Source organism: Thermobia domestica, chromosome 13, assembly GCF_964235325.1.
Source record: "Thermobia domestica chromosome 13, izTheDome1.hap1.1, whole genome shotgun sequence".
Taxonomy (NCBI): Eukaryota; Metazoa; Arthropoda; class Insecta; order Zygentoma; family Lepismatidae; genus Thermobia; species Thermobia domestica.
The window spans coordinates 198,561,166-198,580,905 of NC_137466.1; the positions used below are offsets into that span (position 1 = coordinate 198,561,166).

General features: G+C 36.1%; 1 protein-coding gene across 3 annotated transcripts in view; it reads right to left on the reverse strand.

The window, feature by feature from the left end:
• LOC145668932 (uncharacterized) overlaps positions 1 to 19,740 on the reverse strand; it is a 97,311-nt gene that overhangs the window by 54,997 nt on the left and 22,574 nt on the right. For all 3 annotated transcript variants that reach the window (XM_081737212.1, XM_081737213.1, XM_081737211.1), the window contains exon 5: positions 11,411 to 11,528. In XM_081737212.1, the coding sequence (XP_081593338.1) occupies positions 11,411 to 11,528 (118 nt within the window). The remainder of the gene's footprint in view (positions 1 to 11,410; positions 11,529 to 19,740) is intronic.

Genomic DNA, 19,740 nt, shown 5'->3' on the forward strand with positions numbered 1-19,740 from the left:
ATCAGCCTGAAACAAAGTGAGCGAGCAAGGAGTGGCGCCACTCCTCATCACCGAAACCCAAAAAGTTTCCTCGCTGCTCCTCGCTGGTGCATGTGGCTAGTGGGGCTGCCATTTTGGAACTGTTGTTGCGCCGGTGTTTGTGCATCTGCCGGCTGCTGCCACCTAGGAGACATCCGGCATACTATCGTAAACAGGCATGCCAACTTACAGCTCACTGGCGCCATATGCGGATTTTTATTTCTACTTTTATGGTTTTCAGTTGACTTACCCTCGTATTTTAGGAACAAGAGGATACAATTATGATTAGTCATGTTAACACTTTATCAAAACATTTTCCTTTACTGATCCCATTTTCACAGTACCTGGGTTCGATTCTCGGCGGGAGCTCATATGGTTGCCGCTGTAGATCCACACCTCATACAGCCTTGCTGTAAAAAGAGACTGCTAAACTCCAATCCAACAATCCCAATTTCACAGTGACATAGTGAAGATAAAAACGATATTTACCTGTCTCTGCATATGTTCTTGCATTGGAGGAACTGGACTCATCGGTGGTCCTACTTGCGATGAATGGAATGAGTGACCAGGCATTCGTGGCCCTGGGCCCGGCCCTTGATGCATAGGTGGCCCCTGAGGCATCAATGGAGGAGGGTTTCCTGGCATCGGTTGGGGTGGAGCGTGAAACATTGGTGGCGGTGGATACATCGAAGGCTGATTCATCGATCCTCCGAACATCATCGGTTGCGGGGGTTGATCCTGGTTCTGCCACTGGTCATGAGGAAGACCATATTGATCCTGTATCAAAGGAAAATAAATTAATGCTTGGAATATATATAAAAAGCACGTACATTCAATGCTCTCGTTACTAATATTTAATATTTTGTGCTTTTTATTACCAATGGATGTATCATCATCTTTTTTTATGGCACTTTGTCATAGAAAAGAATTGTGTTATCATTACTTAACATAACGAACAAAAATTCCGAAAAATCTTAATATGCGAAATGAAAAGGACACATCATTGTCAAACTTTTAGACAACACTGACCAACGAAATGAAATCTTATTTCGACGTCCTTATTTACGTTCTTTATCCTAAAAGAGACAAACCACAAAAGCATGCGACTGGTAATAAAGAAAGTGCGAAAGTGAAGTTCGAATAAAGATAATGATAGGAAACAAAAAGACCTATGAAAATCTATGCTCGCAAACCATGCTCACACAACCAATGCTCGAACCAGTCACATTAGTATAAAATGCCTAACAAAATAGACCGCAATGTATTTTAACTTGTACATGAATGAACCGGATATAGCAAAATTATTCGAAACCAAGTAATGTTCTAGATATTTGTTAAAATACCCTCTGTATAAAATACAAGACAACAAAAACTCCGAATTTCGATTTATTTTGTTTCTATAAGAGAATGCATTACTATTCAAAAGAATTAAAATTGTTCGGTGAATAAGGAATTTATTAACAACTTAATTCTCTTATTCAAGGGATAGGATGTTTTTGAGCTAAACTGCACCTCAAAGTGTGGTTATAGTCTACCACCTATATATATATCAGACGGATAAACTTCATTATACATCAAGCCATATTAAATTCGAACACATGCCTGAATAATTTTGTGTAGCATTCAATATTGTACAAAATATATTCAAGTGACTACCACTAATTTAATTACATCGGGAACGCCATGATAGTTGAAATACTTCGCTTCTTTTCATATCGTATTAGAATCAGAGAAACTGCAATTGAAACACGATGAGTAAAGCAGAATGGAAGAAACAAATGTTGGTAGATGCGGGTAGTTATTGATTATCGAGTAGTAACATTATGCCTCGCTATCGACGTTTTTATTTGCTCAATATCACTTGCTTTATCCATACCAGATTTCCTGCATATTAATTGTTTTCTCTGTGCGATTTACTGAGAACAAAGCTGCAGACTGTGACGTCACAGGATATCAAGTTTGAAATGACTGATCTAAACTGTTAAGAGAGTGTCACCTGCCCGACCATAAGCTTTCCTTGGCTTTGTGCCAGGGATTCGGTTTCGTTACTTTGCAATATAGAGCTCCTGCACATATGGCGCGTGACCCATTTAGGGCACATAATATTCGATGTTAACCCGTTACCATGAGGCAACTGCAAATCTAATTCAATTAAAAGGTAGTGAACTGGAGTCTAGGAAACCTTTTTTTTTTTTTTTTTTTTTTTTTTTTTAAGCCGATGCACTAACTACAGATACACCCACCCAGTCGAATGTGCACCACCTATTCAGCTATAGCCTCCACGAATATTGCGCTGGAATATTTTAGTTGACATACATAAGCGGGGAAAAAGTGGTTTAAGACACTTGAACGAAAAAGGAAGGAAGAAAAATTATGCGATAAATGATCCTAGATATGATGATTCGCACTCCAAACTGAAAAGTTTAGCGGAACACTCCTGTGCAGGGACGCTTTTCACTTCGTACAAAGTAAATTCGTCATTTTGATAGCAAAATAATTTGATGTTTAAAGATGTTACGAGCTAATGCTGAACCTTCATACGAAGTCTCTATATAATATATAAAAGAACATACCTCAAATACGTCCTGATGGAATTCCCTCGGTGGTGGTCCTCGAAAATTCCCATGAGGAGGTGGCATCACTTGAAATTGCTGCATTGGCGGCCTTTGAGGTGGCTGGTCATTGAAATTTTGATAAGGAGGACGAAACTGAGGACCAGAAACTGTAAAATAGACAAGCTTCCATATTAGAACTAACCTCGTACTTATAAGTGTGTCTACTGTGACAGTATATAAAGAAAATATTAGTTGTATTTCTACTTAACAAAACAAAACAACAACTTCAACGAAAAAAAAAAAAAAAAAAAAACCTCAGCCCTTGTTTTCAATAAATGTGTAATTTTAAACTAAAACTCACACATAATTATAAATACAGTATAAAACTATGTGAGGAGTGGGGATTTGTGAAAAGGATTGTAGAAATATGACTTGGACATTGTGTTTGATTTCACAATGCACTTAACGTAACAAATGCAGAAAAGCATTCTGTATCCCTCATACGCAAATCATGAACCTTATCGTTCCGGCAATATGTTGGGGAAGCCTTCATACTCTGTCCGGTAACAGGCCATCACACGAAGAAGAAGACAACCAAAGTGTCTACTAAAATTTCAAAATTAAATTTCGTGACCATTTCTTTACCAAACCATAAAATTTCGTAATCATTCTCAAGAGGGAATTTACGTGCGAATTAGGCCAAATTTTCATGCATGCGATAGAAGCATATTTTGCTAGCGATTTGGCAGGGTCTAAATACGACCATACACATTTTTAGTAGTGAATTTTGATGTTTTATAAGAAAAAATTTTCCAGTCTGTACTTATATTTGTCCATATATAAAAAAAAATCGTGATCTAAAAACTAAATTTTGTGACTTTTTCTTGACTTTCATGACCGTTTTCTGATTTCGTGACTTTCATGACCGATAGACACCCTGACAACAAAATCATATATTCACTACAAGAGAACAGCTATTGTTCGTGCAATAGAAGATACTGGCTTTGACAGGATGAGCCATCTACCTCAGTAAATGGAGCAAAAAAGTCAATCAAGACGTAAGAGGGAAGATTGTAAAGGAAATACTCACATTAGATGTTCGAAGTTATAATGTGACATATGTATAGCAAAGAATAAAAACTGCTTCAGTTCATTTTCCATAAAGTAATGGATGAAACAACAAGACATTGTAACTAAATGAAATTCAAGGCGATGAGAATACACAATAAAGAGCATAACTCATGTCAATCTGTCAGAAGCTACGATAATCACGATGTCCTATATATGGCATTGTTTAAATTTCATGTGTATTTGTCCAGATGATGACTTGGCACGAATCAAATTTCATATCCTGGAGCATAAAATTCAAACTTTTCACGTTATGCATGTTTCAACTTGCTAGAACAAATTAGAAAATAGTGTTTTATAACCTTCATGATTAAAATTTAAAATTCATGACAGAAAGGGATGAATCTGTACAGGTAAAACATGGAAAGTACGAAGTGTCTACTACTATAGAATAGAAATGGAATCATAATATAGCTAACACATCGCGGCTATGTATGAAAAATTAAATAGTTGATAAATGAAAGTCACTGATGATGAATGAATTAGTCGGATGAAGTGAATACGAGAAAGAAGTGAAAGAGCCATGGACAACATAACATCAACATCGGATCACACTATAGACTCACAGATCAAAAATTAGAGCTCTATCACAAAGTTAGATTCCATACTTTCGTTTAAAATTAATAATAAATAAATAAATAAAAATAGAATGATACCTCTCAGTAAAGTCTCAAATGATAAACAAAATTATAGTAATTTTACATGATTGAAAAATTTGCAAATTTTACAGATTTAACCCTTTCGTGAGTCACTTTTTTCTAGAAGTGATAGAGCGATACCTCTTCCATGTTAGGCAGCACACGCTAAAAATCGAATGCAATTCCCATTCCGTTGGTGAAAAAGACTCATGGCCGTAATGAGACTAACGCTTTCTAGTGCAGCAAAAAAAAGAGAATACTTAGACTTTTCTGGAGGGAAGAGTACTCCCCATTGCCCACGAACGGGTTAAAAGATATGATCTTGAGATTTTCCTTTGTACACCATTTGTTTTCCACAATATAATGACGAAACAATTATTTATTGCAGCCTCGAATACCAATCTAGTAAGGTTAAGGTTGTAAGATATACAGCGATTCTGAAGACTACGTACATTTCCGGAAGGGGAAAATTAGTAAAATTATAGATGATTGTGTATAATTTTCTTAAAGAAAGAAAGGAGAAACATTTAGAAAAGAACTTTTACTTTACGACCTTTCTCTGATCTTATAGTACAGAGAATTACTTTAAACTTTATAAAATTCTAAACTAAACGATTCTTGTCATTATGAAGAAATCACTCACATTCTGGAGGCGGGGGAGCTGCTCCTCGGAAGTGGGGATTAATCAGGATCTTGTGTGGTGGAAGCTGATCTCTGCCTTGAGGACCTGCTGGACCATGAATGAACTGAGGATACACTCTGGCCACTGAGCCTCTTCCTCTGCCGGCCGTTTGACCTCCACGACCTCTACCTCCTCGGCCTCCACGCTTCCCTCGAGCAGATTCAAAAGTGGGTTTACTTGCTTTCTCCGTTGATATCACATTATCTGAAAACAAATAAAAGATCGTTCTATGCATATAAAGTGCTCCATTGGAATACGAACGTAATCTATTCCAAAACCCTGTTCGAGTTCCAAAACAAGTTTTTCGTTTTAAAATAACAGAAATTGCATTAATCCGTTAACTCGTTTTTTTTTAAAAAGATTTTAACAGTAAATACACTGAATTTTATGGTAAATATTAAATAATAATATTATTTGAATAAAAACGAACTTCTTAAGAACCACAGCGAATACACTAAAAGTTGTATCGGTGGAACGAGCGCTACAGAAATGTATACAAAACACACAGAAACATATTAGGAGTTCATATTCCAGCAATGATCATATTTTGGAGCAAAGTTTGCTTGAATTTTTCGTTTGTATTCAAAGTTGTTCGAGTTTTGGGGCGTTCGAATTTCGGGGGTAATATCTACAACAATCACCACAAATGCAAATACTGCCACCCGAGAATCATTCAAAATTTGTATTTGTTCCGTTTTAGTGACTTAAGAAATACTGTAAAACCTTTCAAGTTGGCCACCTGCTCATCTTGGTCTGGTTCGTCTTGAACCTCCATTTTCCCAACTGTCTATCTTGGAAGTTGGCCGCATTAAAGCAATGTTTACCCTATGATGATAATGATAAATTTACCTGCGTATCCTGGCCACGCAAAATGCCATTTTGTTATTTTTCTTAACTCTTTCCTATTCCCATATGAGAGGTAGATGTTCTGTATTTGTGATTGGAGTTAAAAAAGCATCGATTCCCACGATCTGTTCTTGGAGTTCAATGGCCAGAACACTACTCTAACAAAGGAGTTGTGAAGGAAGATGTGAATAAGAAAAAGCACGTACAGGAATTCATGAAATGGCTGTACATTTTTGTTTACCCTGTCTGTTTTGGTAAAACCATTACCTATATCGGCTTCTTTCATCAGTGGGGAGCTTTATTAATTTCGAAAATTCTCAAGGTTAAAGCTAACCATCTCAATTATCAACTATTGGCACCTGACAGCTTGTCGAAAGGTAGCGGAGGTTTTGATATATGAATTCCCTTAAAATTCTCTCAAAACATATTTTGCTACGAGGGGAACACTTGTAGCTCATCAAGAGGTAGACGATATTATACAAGAGCTACAAAATTAGAATGTGTATATGTCCCAAAAAGAATAAAAGAATACTGTACACTATTTAAAAGTGGCTGTCGTGTCATTGCTTATTAAAATTTTACAATCAAGTAATACTAGAAATCCTATTCTAAAAATACACCAATCACACTTACGAGGCGCATCTAGAAAGTAAGTTTCCCACGCGTCCCATAGCTAGGAAACGGTGTGTTGCGCGAAGCGACTACGTGTACGTGAGAGAGTAAGGTCCTAGCATGGCACATGCACCAGCGGAACTTCCCTAGTGCTCTCAGTAGCGTCGTGACAGTGGTTGAAGATGGACGCTCCTATTCCAGCTCCCGCCGCGTGTGAAGTGCGAGCAGTGATAAAGTTTTTGAATGCACAGGGCGAATCGAAATCCATCGTTAGCTGTGCCAGGTCCATGGGCCTAACGGCATGAGCATGCAGTTCCTGCAGATATTCCGCTCCTTATTGCACACCACTGTCACGGAGTGCCTGTTGATCAAGAAGTTTTCTGTTGAAGCAACTGACCCTAGAGCACAAAGCAAAGCGCACAGAGTCAGCATTGACATTTTTACAACGATACAGCTGACAATGGATTTCAATCGGTTCTATGCTCTGTGCATTCAAAAACTTTATCATTGCTCGCACTTCACACGCGGCGGCAGCTGGAATAGGAACGCCAATCTTCAATCACTGCCACGACGCTACTGAGAGAATTAGGTAAGTTCCGCTGGCGCATGCGCCATGTTAGGACCTTACTCTCTCACGTACACGCAGTCGCTTCGCGCAGCATACGGTTTCCTAGTTATGGGACGCGTGGGAAACTTACTTTTGGGATGCGCCTCGTATTTTCTGTAAGTTGACCATTTTTCAATGGAACCGATGGTAGCCAACATAGACAAGTTTCACTGTATAACCTATATAACACATCACTCGGTAAGTTCGTAGGATGAATATAAATGTCGACACTATTCACAAATCCATATGATGTGTAGGAAGTATTAACCTTCAAATGAGATGTGTCAAAATTTCACAACAATGTGACGTTTAGTGCGCAAGTTACAGTGTTTTAGTGACACAACTGTTGTAATTTTCAAAATAATGGGAAAATCTGAATTTCGTATGTTGATAAAGCATTACTTTTTAATGAAAAAAATACGGTTTAACCAAAGCGATGGCTTGACAAGTGTTATTCGGACTCTACTCCATTGAGACAAATCGTAGAGAAGTGGTTTACTGAATTTAAACGTGGCCGTACAAACACCGATGATGCTAAACGTTCTGCTCGCCCAAATTCAGGAATTGTTCCAGAAAACATCGAAAAAGTCCACAAAATAATTTTGGTCGCTCGTAAAGTGAATTAACATTTGTTCATGAGAAAGCTCTGTTCGAAGTGGGTACCGCTTCTACTCACAGTCGACCAAAAACAACAACGTATTGACGAATCCAGAGCGCTGTTTGGAGCTGTTTCAGCGCATACAAAGTATTTTTTCACGCAGTGTGTGAGAATGGATAAAACTTGAATCTATCACTATACTCCAGAGTCAAATTGGCAGTCAGCTGAGTGCACAGCAACCGGTGAAAGCTGCCTAAAGTGACCAAAAAATGCAAACGTTAGCTGGTAAGACTTTGGCCTCCATATTTTGGGATGCGCGCGGTACTTTATTCATCAATTATAAGGAAGAACCATCAATAGCGAATATTATATGGCGTTATTGGTGCGTTTGAAGGAAGAAATTGCAAACAAATCGACCCCAAATAAAGAAGAAAAAGTGCTCCTGCACTAAGACAATGCACCGTGTCATAAGTCGATCGCAACAACAGCAAAATTGCACAAACTGCACTTTGAATTGCTTCCCCATGCAACGTACTCTCCGGATCTGGCTTCCAAGCGACTACTACCTATTTGAAGACCTAAAAAGAATGCTTCAGGGAAAGAGATTTGGGTCCAATAAAGAAGTGATCGCCGAAACTGAAGCCTATTTTGAGGCCAAAGATAAGTCGTTAAAAAAAAAAAGTTGAGTTGATTTTGGGTTTAACGTCCCGTTCAGCAACGAGGCTATATGAGACGTGAACCTACTGATTAACGTGGAATCCGAACCACATGAGCTTTCGCCGGGAATTGAACCCGGGTCTCCCACACCAAAGGCGCGTACGCTAACCGTTTAGCACGGAGGAGCTAAAAAGAAGAAAAAAAAGCATTGGAATAAATGTATCACTCTTGAAGGAGACTATGTTGATGAACATAATCGAATTTTGCCTAAAAGTTGTTGTTTTACTAGTCATCCTACGAACTTATTGAGTAATGTGTTAAATTACAGATCCAGTTTTACAATGACATTCAACGTCTTCCTCTTTTCCTCTTCTCGAGAAAATACATTATTAACTAATCACAAAAGCTATATTGATGTTTCATCTTTATCTTAACTGTACAAAGCAGTCTGCAAAGAGTCGATAAACATACTACGGATTAAATATATTTAATGTCAGAGCTTTCCAAATATTTAAAGACAACAAACCATGACTTCATAATTCCGAAGAGTGGAAGGGGCTGAAGAATGAGTGTATGGCTGTTCTGGGAATGGACTGGGTAGGTAGTGGTTAACGCATCGGCACAGTATGCCAATAATTCCGGGTTCGAATCCCGGTCCAGTCATGTACTTTTTCACTCTTTATGTATTATGAACATTATTGTTGGATAACTATAATTCAGCCACTAAAGTAAGCTCAATTATCTGAAACATTGAAAATCTAAACGCCAATTTCGTCGTGCAGCGCCCTTTTTGGATTACAATCAATAATTTGTGCAGTGCAGTTTTACAATTTTCTTTATCCACTTTTCTTCCCAAAATTTTAAAACAATCTGTCCAGATTTTTATGAGCAAGGACGAAGACTTTCAGCCAAAATACTAAAGGAATGATATTTATTTACATACAAAGAATATAGTGGAGTAAGATTATTTTACTGTTTTTCGTCCCAGTACATATATCAAAGATATGATCATAAAAAATTTTCATAGACATGGGTTGGGTCAAAAACGCTTGGATTAGAAGCTATATGATCAAATCTAGTAAATAACATTTTCTTAAAGAGCCTTAACTTCGAAGAATTGGCTTTTTATCGTAATTAAATGTTAATATTTTTTTAAAAAATAATTAAAGCAAAATAAACAGCATTCTAAATTTCCTACTCCATTACAACTTAGATATAAATAAATAATATTATGGATAAGATTGATGTTTGCGATTTCCTTGTTTTGTATTGCGGTACCCATTTCTTTCTTTCTTTCTTTCTTCTTCACTTGCTCCTAAACGAGACATTTCCTGACTGAGAAATTTTCATTAGAACTTCTTTATTTATGCTAAAGAAAGGTAATGAAATGAAATCTTTAAATTTTACGTCACACGATTATGCCGGCTAGGCTAAAGGAGACGGTTATGCTACAGAAATGTTTTCCAAAGTTTGGTGAATGATCAACTATGTATTCATGGTAGTTTTGAAGGAATAGTAAAAATTTTGGCGCGTGATAATAGAGATTATTCTAAAAAAAAATAATTAATTAATATATATATATATATATATATATATATATATATATATATATATGAACATGATTACAGTTCTCAACAGAACTGAAAAAATTAAATGAAATGAAATCTTTAAGTTTTGCACCCACGGTTATGCCCGCTAGGCTAAATGAGATGGAGATGACGATGAGAAATGAATGAAGAAAATGGGAGGAAACGGGAGAAACCCGAGAAAACCCACGCACACGACGTTTGTCCACCACAAAGGTCACTTGAAGCGAGCTGGGATCGAACCAGGAACCCCATGCACCAGAGGTTCAATAGAACTGAAGACACATGAGTACGAACCTTGCACATAAAATGACAACAGTGATTGTACTTTGTATACATTGATTGTCGCTGGGACTATAATGACCTTCCAAACTAACTGGTGATTTAATTGTACGTCCATGGAAAACACGCAAGATTACCAATTCCACCTGGGCCATTGTACTCCCAGTAAAGTTTTTGAACTTGCAAGTACATTCACTGAAAGCCAATAAAAAAATAAAGTAAAATAAAATAAAATAAAATAAAATAAAATAAAATAAAACAGACCTACCTAGTGTATCTGGTATGTTTCCATACAACTTGGTCGGTTTCAATGAAATTATATTGGATCTTTCAGTCTTGAAACGATCCCTCCCTTGCTCCTGATCCTCTTCTTCCTCCTCAGATTCCTCTTTGATTGCCGATGTCTCGAGGACAAGTGTGCTCGTTTCTTGAGAAGTATCAGGTTCTAAAAAATAATTTAATATATTACTAAGAACGTTATTATTATAACCCTTTAAGAAATATATTGTCAGTAAATAAAACAACATTTCTACTCTTCCATCTTATGTACTAAAACCACTGAATATTCATTAATTCCGCTGTTAGGATTGTGAAGACTAAAGAATGGGATTAAATGAGAGAAATAAACCAATGAATGTAAGAAATACTAATTTCATTCTTTCTTTCCTTGACCGGAGTTCACTACCTTATTTCAAGTGGGTCCTCAACTGCCTCGTGATCCTTAATCAACATTTAAGCCTCCAATGGGAATCAAATCCACGATCATGAGAGCTAACCGTGGTATCGTACCTTGTGCAGGGTAGCAGAACTCCCTTGTGCCACATGATGAGCATACGCGCCTTCGGAGCTGAAGACCCAGGTTCAATTCCCGGTGAGAGCTCATACGATTGGAATCTCGCCATAAGATGTATGTCCATTTCTCATATAGCCGCGGTCCTCACGAGGACTTTAAACTCCAAATCAACATATTAAATGATATATACATAAAAATGAATCAATGAAAAAGAAACAATTAGCCACACATTATCAAGCAATTATACTGATCTTGGCGCCCAAAACTCTTCAGATTGGAGATAACGAATATTATACAAAAACTAGAATGTCATATCTTAATCATAAGCATTATCTTTATGTGATATAATAAAATACAAAGCTGAAAACCGTAAATTCCTCAAAACAGAAATTAAGACTAGATAACTACCTTCATGATATGATTCTTCGATTGTACTTCCTCTATTTTCTTCTTGAACAACTTCGAATCTTTTCTGAGGGGCTACATCAGCCTTCGGGGGACGGCGGGCCTCGACTATTCTACTAGTCTGAAAAAGTAATTATTTTATATAAAATGTTAATGCAACACGCATATATACATATTTAAAAGAACGATTTTAACAACTATTTTCAGATATCATTAAACTAACTTATCCAGAAATGCGTCGTATGGTATGGTATTAAGCTCAAATCAGTATCAATGACAACTTCGTGTTACATCTCAACCTGCAATTGTTAAGATTTGGAATGTACGAAGAGTTGTCTTAGAAGAATTAACTTTGAAAGTTCGTTAAACGTAATGCATTTCTGGGAATGTCAGTTTAATTACACTGTTCAACAATAAAAGTATAAAGTGAACAAAATCATCTAATTCTTACTAATTTTGTTTTGCTGAAAATAAATTTGAAAATGAGAATTAGCTTTCGGTTTGATTTTACGAGGGTCACTACGAAAGTTTTGAGGTACACATTGTTGTGGCATAGTATTTGAATTCCAACAATTGCGTTCGGTAGTGGTATCCAGAGCGAAGAAGCGAAGCGAGTTTCAACTCGCCTCGCTTATCGGCGTGGCCGTATCGCCTTCACTTGTTTGTTGATGTGAGCAGTATTCGGCTGTTTAGAATGGAGCTCGAAGGGGAACATTTTCGGGCGATGAACCTTTACGATTTCAAAAGTGGTTTGAACGAGACACAAAGCCTTGACTGTTTGCAGGGGACATTTGGGGACCTTGCTCCTTCCCGTGCTACAATTTTTCGGTGGTTTGGTGAATTCAGAAGAGACTGGACATCGCTTAAAGATGAAGAGGGAGCTGGACGTCCGGCAACAGCTGTGTCGGATGAAAATATTGCCGCTGTGAAACAAATGATTCGAGAAAATCCTCGAACAACTTTCAAGGACATTGAATCTACAGTGAACATTGGATCGCCACCAGTAACAAAACTTCTTCATGATCATCTTCGGCTCAGAAAGGTTTCATCTCATTGGGTGCCTCACACTTTGATTGAACAGCAGAAGCGCAAGCGTGTGGAATGGTGTGAAGAAATGCTTGCAAGATTTGATGGAGGCAATTTTGGACGCGTCTCTGACATTGTTACTGGTGATGAGACTTGGATCTATCAATTTGACCCTGAAAATAAACGCCAATCTACAGTTTGGATCTTTCCAGACGAAAATCCACCCACAAAAGTGAAGCGACCGCGAAGTATGGGGAAGAAGATGGTCGCAACTTTTTTCTCCAAATCTGGCCATGTTGCAGCTGTTCCACTTGAAGAACTGTTACTGCTCAGTGGTACACCACTGTTTGCCTAACGAAAGTGTTCCAGAAGCTTCGGGAACGAAGTCCAAGAACTGAATTGCGTGGGATCCTGCTTCATCATGACAACGCGTCCGCACACACGGCCAACATCACAATTCAGTTTTTAGAATCTACGGAGGTCAAACTTATGACATCCGCCGTATAGCCCTGACCTGGCCCCGTTTGATTTTTTTTCTGTTCCCCAGGATTAAAGATCGCATGCGTGGGAAGAGATTTTGCAGCCCTGAAGAAGCTGTAGTGGCTTACGAGAATGAACTTTCAATACTTGAAGAAAAAGACTGGCAACACTGCTTCCAAAAGTGGTTTTCGAGGATGCAAAAGTGTCTACAGTGTAATGGTGAATACTTTGAGAAAATGTAAGTGTTAAATTGATTTAAGTATGTAAGTTATTTCACATCTTAAAACTTTCGTAGTGACCCTCGACCACCCGTGTGTAATAGTGTTATATTAGTGAACATATTCACCACGTTTGTGGCAAACTAACGTACCAACACTGGAAGAGTTATATCAACGCTAAGTTTCTTTCCGTTCCTTATCTCAGTTGTGTTCTGCTGCGTGTGATCTTCACGAAAACAGTATATAATACAATTAATCACAAAGCCCATCACTGTTATTTTGAGTGTAAAATTGAAATCACGATAAAGTTTGGGCGTCCCACATAGTTTACAACACTTATGTCAGTAATCTATGTTACGTGTGATGAGATCACATTATAAAAAAAAAAAAAAAAGTTATGTCAATGATATCCTAGAAGGTTATGCTTTCAGTACCTACACTTCAGGGTACTAGAGCGCCTCTAGCGGAAATCTCTGAAAACACATACGTTCGAATGAGCTGTAGGTAGATTGAACAGCCATTCGAAACGATATGTCGAACTGGGCAAGGTTTATCTCTGCTTAATGTGAATCTTTAACGGTTTTCAAGAAAGTGGTATAGTTGAATAATTATCGTGATATAAATTTCAAGAATTTTGTGAATTTGTTAAAAGCTACCAAAAAATCAACCTATTATATTTGTGAAAGTTCTATTTTCTATACCGAAATATCTATAATTGGTGTGATAATATGAAAAGCGTGTTAACAGAGGTTATTCGAAATAGTCCTCCTGAAGGATTTTGATGGTTGTTCATAGCATATTTAATTGGGTGAGTGTTAAAACTTGATTATTTAATATACTCTATATATATATTGTTAACTTTTTCCTGCAGATCAGATATTGAATTCATATTGGAATTATAAGGATTAGGAGGTATTATATTTATTATATATATTAGATTTATTACCGAAAGTTGTATTCTTGTTGTGAAGATTTCAAATTTACCAGTCAACTCATATATATATTTTTTGGATTTTCAATTTTGTTTATAGATTGTTGATATTTAATTAAAGATTATTCTGTATTGCATATTTAAATTTTCATGAATTTTGTTATAAAATTTATCAAGTTAGAAAAACAGTTACTTTTACTTATCCAAATTACCTTAGTATTTCACAATTTTTTTTAATTTATGAAGATAATAGCACTTTTCTGGTAATATTTTAGCTAGTTCAAGTCTGAAATTCACTGTAAATATAGAATAACTCAAGATAATTCTGCATGGAAATTTTTTAAATGCTTACTTTCAAAATATAGCCAGTATACATAGAAATTACGAATCCCGCATACTAATAATTGTCCTGGTTATTATAACCAGCGGCCCAGGACGGAGCACATAGTGGCACGTTACAAACATATCGTTTCGAATCTAACTTCAAAAAACGAAGTAAAATACATGTTAAGATTGCGGGGTTTTGTTTGGCAAAATCTGACTAAGGTGGGAAACTTGTTAAGTAAGCTATTAAATATATGGACATTTTTCAGGATCAATCTGTATATATCTATCTATTTTGAATTATGTTAAGGAGGATATTAAAATTAGTTCAGTTAGGATTGATAAAATGTCAGTATTTTCAGAGTACGTAAAATATATAGCCTATAGCAATAACACTGTCAATGATTGTTAAAGGGTTGTCGCTTACCGTAAGGTATAGTAATTATTTTCGATATTTAAATTGCATTAGAATAGCTCTTTTTGTTTGCTTGGTAATTAAGATGGAATTTAAGGAAGAAAGAAATCAACCACGTTTATTTTTGAATGGATTTGAAAATGGAAATTCTGGAGTTGTTGTACCGCAGACTGTAGGTCAACGATGGGATTTATCGTATTTAGATTCCGGAAGGGAGTCAAGGTCACTACATATTTCTGCGGTAGATAAACCCAGCGAAATGGTTGAGTCATTGTCTATAGCAAGCAACACCACTGCGAGTTTAGCAGAAGGTGGATTGTTGCATAACGAGTTCCAACCGCTTATGTCTGTAGATAGTGCTAGTTGTGTCAGTGCAGACACAAACCCGTTTATTGACCTGGGGCAAACAGCTGTCATAAAAGAAAAAGAAGAAAATCGTAGTACAAATCCTTTTGTAGATAAAGACTCGATAGTGGCAAAAGAAAAGAATGCAGGTAACGAACCTTTGGTTAATAGTTTTATGCCATTCCAAATACGGGCTGATAAATTAAATGGAAGTGTTTCCAGTAATTTGTTTAATGAGAAAATACAGTATATCCCAAGAACAGATGGAACAGACGATATACAGTTATTTCAATTTCTAGTGACAGTTCTTAGAATAATTAAATTAAAAATATTCCCAGTTGAGTCTGTTTTGATAGCAGCTTTGAGTAAAGCTGAAGGTCGTTTAAATCAGGAGCTAGTAGCATTGTATGAAATGACTAATAACTGGTTGCAAATATCAGGATATTTGTTTCGTAGATTAATAACTCCCTTAGGTAGGCGAGAACTCATAAATCGTTATGTAAAAGTGATACAAAGACCTAAAGAAAATTTGCTTGAGTATGTTAATAATATTTGTGATGCTTATGAAATATGTTACGGAGCTATAAATGATAGTAGATCTAGTGAATTGTTGGATATTATAATGGAGGGCATGCAACCTCAAATGAAATTTGAAATTTATAGATATAGCTATCCAATGTCATTAGATGATCTTATGGGTAATATAATGGAATACGAAAAACATCAACGTAATTTAGAAATGTATACCGCACTGGTGAGGAAATCGGAAAAAAGTGAAAATCCGAGAAATAAGATTAAGTGTTATTTTTGTGGTGGACAACATCGCATTGCAAATTGTGCTTCTAACAAACAGTACCTTTTAAATAAACAGTTAGTTAAATTGAATATGGATGTGAACTCGGAAAGACGCTCTGCAGCTATTAGTGACCGGTTAAGGGCTCCGACTCAGATAATAGGAACCGGAGTTCAAACTAATGGTTTACCTAGTAGTGTGGGTGAATATAACAAACAGTTTAGATATAATAATGGCAATGATGAAAGACGCTTTGCAGGGAATAGTCGACGGTCACGGTTAAAGACTAAAAGTGAGAGGTCCGAAGTTCCAGAAAGGGAAGAAACAGATTTAGAAAGAACTTTGTTAGGAGGTGGAAGCAATAATTGTAGTGCGGGTTACAACACACATACGAAATATAATGATCGGATGAAGACTCCTATGGAGGGGTTCCGGACTCGATCCCGAGGGGAACATAATAGTGAACATTTGGGAGAAAAGAATATGGTGTTCAATGTGAATCCTGTGAATATGGGGGAATGTGAAAAAGGAATACGTGAGCAATATTACGGTAACTTTAAAAGCAATGACGGCTCTAGAGGGAACAGCAGTAAGAATAGCAAACCATTATATAGAGAGGATTTGCATTCTTTTAGTAATTATAAACAAATAGAAGATAATAATAAAAGCGAACATACTATTGATGGGATTAAAATTAGTGCTGATGGAAATAAAAGTGAAAATAGAAAAACTTTTTCATTGGGAACATTGACTGCGGCTTTTGTCGATGCATTTGTCTTAGGTAAAAGTATTAGAGGAGGTTTAGATACTTGTTCTACAGCATCGTTAATTAATAGACAAAGCTTTATTCAATGGAATCGGCAGTTGAACTACCCAGTGAAGATAATAAATGAGAAGTTCATTGGTATAGGTGTTGATAAACAAAAGTTAACACTGGATCAGTGCGTAGTTATACCCATTAAGTTTAAAAATCGTGTTTACAGACTAAAGTTTTTCCTAGTTGAAAATTTAGAACCAGTATTTATACTGGGAATAAATGAACTAAAATTCTTGAAAGCAAACATTGATTTAGTGAATAATAAATTATTTCTCCCTTTGGAAGGAGTGGACATACAGTTACATTATACACTAAATATCCACCCCCCTTGTTGAAATCGAGATACTCGTTCGTGTGATCTATTTTACAGTGAACCAGACCATAAGACTTCTAAATTATTTCTGCGTGACTCAGACTTGGTGGAAAGATCCACAGTACAGACTGTTGATACGGATGGAGGTAGACATCCGGGAGATCCAGCACAGGGATTTTGCAGTGTTGCCACATCTGTTAGTCCATCTTTGAATAGCAGACCCCACATCCAGTCGGACCAGATGGATAGCCCATTGAGGGTGGATCCTGCTGTATTAGAAGCTAATCCTGAATTACAAGGGTATGTTAACGAGATATTTAGTAAATATCCTTCTGTTTTTTCATCACATGTTGGTAAAATTAAAGACTTTGAATATAAAATCCAGTTAAATAACTACACTCCTATTCGTAAGAAGGCTTACCCGTTATCACGGAGTTCTCAAAGAGAGATGGATAAAATTCTCGATGAGATGTTAAAGGCCGATTTAATACAACCAAGTAACAGTGATTATGATTTCCCTTGTTTTTTAGTAAATAATAATGACGGAACAAAGAGATTAATAGTTAATTATTCTGATTTGAATCGTCATCTTTATTTAAATACTCAGTTCACACCAAGGATAGAAGACATATTGTCTGAATTATCTGATGGTAAAATCTTTAGCCATCTGGATATACGGAAAGCATATTTAACCATACCTTTAACAGAGGAAAGCCGTCATCTAACAGCATTTCTTACGCATAGGGGTTTATATGAATATAAAGTCTTACCTTTTGGTTTGGCAGCAGGGAGTCATGTATTATCTAAAATATTAACTGACTTATTGTATCCTTTGAAAGATGAAGGGGTTCAATGGTATATGGACGACCTAATTTGCAAAAGTTCAGATATAGAAAGCCATAAGCAATTATTGGAAAAAGTTTTAAGGTTATTGGAAGAAAAAGGTTTAACTTTATCCACAAAGAAATGTACCTTTTTTTCAAATAAGATATCATATTTAGGCTTTATTATTGAAAATGGGAAAATGTACATGGACCCTTCAAGGTTAGAAGTAATTAGAAAGTTACCTGCTCCAAAGACAAAAAAAGGATTAATTTCTTTATCATGTTTTTTACAATACTATGCAAAGTTCGTCCCGCAGTTCCATGAGGTTATGGAACCTATTGAACGTTTAAGGGCGGCTTCTGCTCAATTTGTTTGGGGACCGGAACAACAAAAAGCATTGGAAGATATTAAGGAATTATTTGCCAATCATGTAATGTTGAAACTACCCGATTTAAATAAGAAGTTTATTGTCAATACGGATAGCAGTCTCAAAAGTTTAGGGGGAGTCCTACAACAATATGATGATAATAATAACTTGGTACCTGTAGCATTCTATAGTAGACGTCTAAAGAAACATGACTTTAATAAGCCGATTTACTTGCTAGAAATGTTAGCAGCTATAGAAACTATGGAACGTTTTAGTACTTACTTGCATAAACCTTTTGAATTAAGAATGGATCATTCTGGACTTGTGTATGCCTTGAGGAATATGAAAAGGGTTAAACGTTATGGATCATTATTGTACAGACTATTTGCATTTACGTTTGATGTAAAATCTATATCCTCTAATATGAATATAACAGCAGATTTTATTTCAAGGTTACGTGATCAGAATAATTTTGAGGAAATGGAAACTGAACTTTCTCATTCCGAACAGGTAAATAATTATTGTCTAATTAACCTTTGGAATATGCCTTTTGCTAATATATCTATTAAAGAACATCAATTAAAGGACCCTGAATTAGGTAATATTATTAAGGAATTAAAAGCAAAAAGGGAAGTAGAAGGATATAAATTAATCCAAGGCATATTATGTAAGAAAACAAGAGCCATAAGAAATCCATACAAAGTATGTTTGCCCAAGGAATTAGTTCCTAGTATAATAGAATTCTTTCATTCAAATATTTTGCCAGGTTCTCATGCTAGTATAAATAAAACTATAGCTAAGATCTGTGCTCGTTTTACATGGAATGGGATATTGAAGGAAATAAAAGATTACGTATCCACTTGTTCAGATTGTCAACTGCCATAATAGAAAACCTACTGGAAAGCTAGTATCTAAGTATGAGAATGTAGTTAATGGACTCTGGGCAGTAGATTTACTAGGACCACTAATTGAAAGTAAGTCAGGACGTTACTGTTTGATAGTTGTCGATTCCTTTTCTAAAAGAGTATTTCTAGAACCAATTAAGGTCTTGTCGTCACAAAGTGTGATTAATAAGTTATATAAATTAATGTGTAGAAATGGATTTATTTTTAGCATATGTCATGATAATCATTCAATATTTACATCGGCTAAATTCAAAGATTTTCTTAATGCAAATGGTATTAAGGATATTAGTATATCCCTTATCACCCGGCTTCAAATCCCAGTGAAAAATACGTATCTACTATAAAAAATTCATTAAGAATATATTTTGGAAAGAAACAAAGCTCATGGGATAAAGGATTGTGGGAAATTGAATTTTCTGTCAATAATGCCATCCATGAGGATACGAAATGCAGTCCTATGGATTTAGTATTTAATTATAATGTTTGTAATCCACTGGATATTAAGTGGAAAATAAGTATGTTGGATTTGAATCCTAGGGATCCCGAGTTATGGAATCGAGCTTTAAATAACATG